General features: G+C 46.1%; 1 protein-coding gene across 1 annotated transcript in view; it reads left to right on the forward strand.

Annotated features, from left to right (window-relative positions):
- Positions 1-3,094, forward strand: part of LOC113204276 (inactive tyrosine-protein kinase 7-like) — an 18,289-nt gene continuing 15,195 nt past the window's right edge. The window contains exons 1-8 of the mRNA XM_052271113.1: positions 1-191; positions 460-789; positions 1,499-1,635; positions 1,716-1,834; positions 1,919-2,099; positions 2,184-2,471; positions 2,554-2,823; positions 2,913-3,063. Of these exons, the coding sequence (XP_052127073.1) occupies positions 1-191; positions 460-789; positions 1,499-1,635; positions 1,716-1,834; positions 1,919-2,099; positions 2,184-2,471; positions 2,554-2,823; positions 2,913-3,063 (1,667 nt within the window). The remainder of the gene's footprint in view (positions 192-459; positions 790-1,498; positions 1,636-1,715; positions 1,835-1,918; positions 2,100-2,183; positions 2,472-2,553; positions 2,824-2,912; positions 3,064-3,094) is intronic.

Below are 3,094 nucleotides of genomic sequence, written 5' to 3' on the forward strand. Positions count from 1 at the left end.
ATGACCAAATCATCGTCTCATATGCCCGTCTTTTTACTTACTACTTGTTTTCCCCCGTTCGCAGGGCTTGCCGAGAGCGCTGACGTGGAGCTGCAGACGCCGGAGGCGCCGGAGGACGTGATCGAGGGCGGCGACGTGGAGCTGGCCTGCAGCGTGGACGGCAGCGGGGAGATCCGCATCGAGTGGTTCCGGTAAGATGAGCTGCATCTGCATCCTCCTCGATAGAGATCTTAATTTTCTGGAAAAGTACTTCTTAGGAATTTTTAAAGGTTTTGTTCTTTCCATTTTTTCCCGAGAAGTTTCATTTCGTTTCCAATTTCAGAAAATGTTTTTTTTTTTTTCCCTCTTGAAAAGTTAACAATTTTTCAGGAAGGTTTCTTTGTTACTTTAAAATCCCTACTCCTGGACCAGCTGGCGGAGATGTCCGAGCGTGCCTGACTAATTTGTTTCTGCTTTCAGGAACGGCGAGCGCGTGACGCGCAACAGCCGCGTGTCGTTCTCGGGCCCGGGCGGCGCGTCCGGGTCGCGGCGCGTGCTGCACCTCCGCGGCGCCACGGCGCGCGACAACGGCGCGTACCGCTGCAGCGCGTCGAGCGCGGCGGGCACCGTGACCGCGGGCCGCAGCTTCCCGCTGGCCGTGCCGGCCCCCGCGACCCCGCTGGTCCTGGTGCCGCCGCGCGACACGGTGGCGCGCAGGGGTGGCTCCGTGCGCCTCGACTGCAGCTACCGGGACGCCAGCTTCACCGAGTGGTACTTCAAGGACACCGGGCCGCTCAAGAACGCCACCAGGTCAGTCCGCATACCTGCCGTTTTCGTTGGTCAAAAGGGGGGGGGGGGCAGGGAAGTTCATTTTGGTCTCAGAGATGGGAGCCGTAGGGCGAGAGCCGGTGCGTTGCTGCTTGTTTGTGCTCGCTCGTATGCACTCCCGGGAGGGTCACTCGCCGGCGCTCGGCAGTCGGGCCGCAGTCCTGCATCACAAATTCTATGATCTGTTTGCCAGAAGGGTGGTGGCCGGCGGGAAGGCCCTGGTGTTTATACATGCCCCGGTGTGCTCTGTTTACTTTCGTTAGGTGTTTACAAGACAGCGCGCGTAAGTTTCCCTATGCGCCTGCGTGCTGCGGCGTTCATATGTTTTTCCATGTTTCTCACGTCCAAGTCCTGGCTTCTATTGTAAATTTTTCGTGCTTCTTTAGGATGATCAGCACATGTTAATACCTGGTGTCCTCTAGGCCTTGTATTATTTTTGTGGTGTACTATTCATGCGTGTGGGCGGGTTGCCTTCTTCTCTCGGGGCTACTGCACGGTGCCACGGTGAGCGACGAAAGGCAACCCCGCGCGCGGCGCCCGCCCACCCACCCCCCGCCTGCATGTGGTTTAGTAAATCCAGTAAATTGTACAGGACTTATTTGAGACCCTGCATGTCAGTTTTTGAAAGAGTGTTGGAAATTAAAAATGCCTTTACACGTTTTTCCTGTTAAACTTTTCTTTTGATTCACAGGTTTGAAATCTTGGAAAATGGCTCTCTCATCATATTGAATGTTGGACGTCAGGATGAAGGACTTTATGCCTGTGTGGGTATTCGTGAGGAATCAACAGAAGTGCCACAGAAGTACACTGCTCAACTGACTCTTGCATGTAAGTCTGGAGAATTCTTTATTGTATGTTTCTAAATCTTCTTTAAATTTCCTCTTAAAATATCTTGTTTTCTGTGGCAGATTTGGAGAATTTGAGTGCTTCATCATTTGAACCTGAGCTGTCTTCCAACAATCTAGCAATTGTTCCAGAAAATACTGAGTTTTCCCTTATTTGCAGACCTCCTAAAGGAATTCCACAGGTAATTTTTCCTTTATTTTATATATTCATTCATGTTAAAATTCTGACTCAACTTTGCTTACCACCTTTATCATTTTTGATCCAGCCTACAGTGACATGGATCGATCCACAAGGAAATATGATTCCTAATTCTGGCCCCATGCGTGTTGAAGAATCAAAGCTCATTATTGAATCCACTCGATCCAAAGAGGATAGTGGCAACTACACATGTGTTGCAGAAAATTTAGCTGGAACTCATAAGAAATCTGTGCAAGTAATTGTGGCCAGTACGTATTAATAAAGCAATGGTGTCTTAAATGTTTTAAAGAAATAAATAAATTGTAATATTGCAATTTTTTTTTATATCGCAGCACCTCCAACAATAACTAAAGATCCACTCACCACAACCGTTGAAGAAGATGATCCAGCTATCCTCACTTGCCAGTTTTCTGGGATGGCGTTTCCTGTTACATCAGTTCGTTGGAGAAAGGATGGAAGGTTGCTTAGAAATGAGGGCACCCATTTTCATGCAGATCCGTCCAATGGGACTTTAAAGATTCATTCAGTTCTGACCTCAGATAGAGGAGAGTATGTCTGTATTGTAAACACCACTGGTTTTAACCCAGTTCATTCAAAACCGGCACAAATTCATGTTAAAGGTATGCTTTTCTCATTTTGTTAAATTGTAGCAGTGATTCTATTATTGAGTATATTCTTAAAAAATTCTCTCTTAATTTTCAGAAAAGCTCAAATTTACACCTCAGCCAGTTAACAAAAAGATGGAACTTGGTGCAATTTCCAAAGTAAACTGTAAAGCTCAAGGTTCAACTCCTCCTTCTATTCATTGGATTAAAGAAAATGAATCAGGGCAGAATTTTCCTGCCCATGTTTCTGTTAACAATGGAACTCTGATTTTCAATGGAGTTCAGTCATCTGACAGGGGTCGTTACACTTGTGTTGCAAAAAATGCTCAAGGCACAATCAATGCTACCATTACAATTGAGGTTCATGGTAAGAGTTGATTTTAAATACAGTAACAAAGTCTACGTTAAGTTGCTGTTTTTAGAATTTAAATTTATACTAAATCTCATATTTTACAGTCACCCCAAAATTTACTGTGCTCCCACAAAACACATCGGAGGCTATTGAGGGGTATTCAGTCCTTATTGATTGTGCTGCTGAAGGTGACCCTAAACCTACTATTCAATGGGACAAAAATAGTGTGATGATGAATGACCTCAACAATCAGAGGTTTGTGAATTGACCAGCATAACTCATTGAA

This window comes from Frankliniella occidentalis, unplaced genomic scaffold, assembly GCF_000697945.3.
Source record: "Frankliniella occidentalis isolate FOCC.00 unplaced genomic scaffold, Focc_3.1 Scaffold150, whole genome shotgun sequence".
Taxonomy (NCBI): Eukaryota; Metazoa; Arthropoda; class Insecta; order Thysanoptera; family Thripidae; genus Frankliniella; species Frankliniella occidentalis.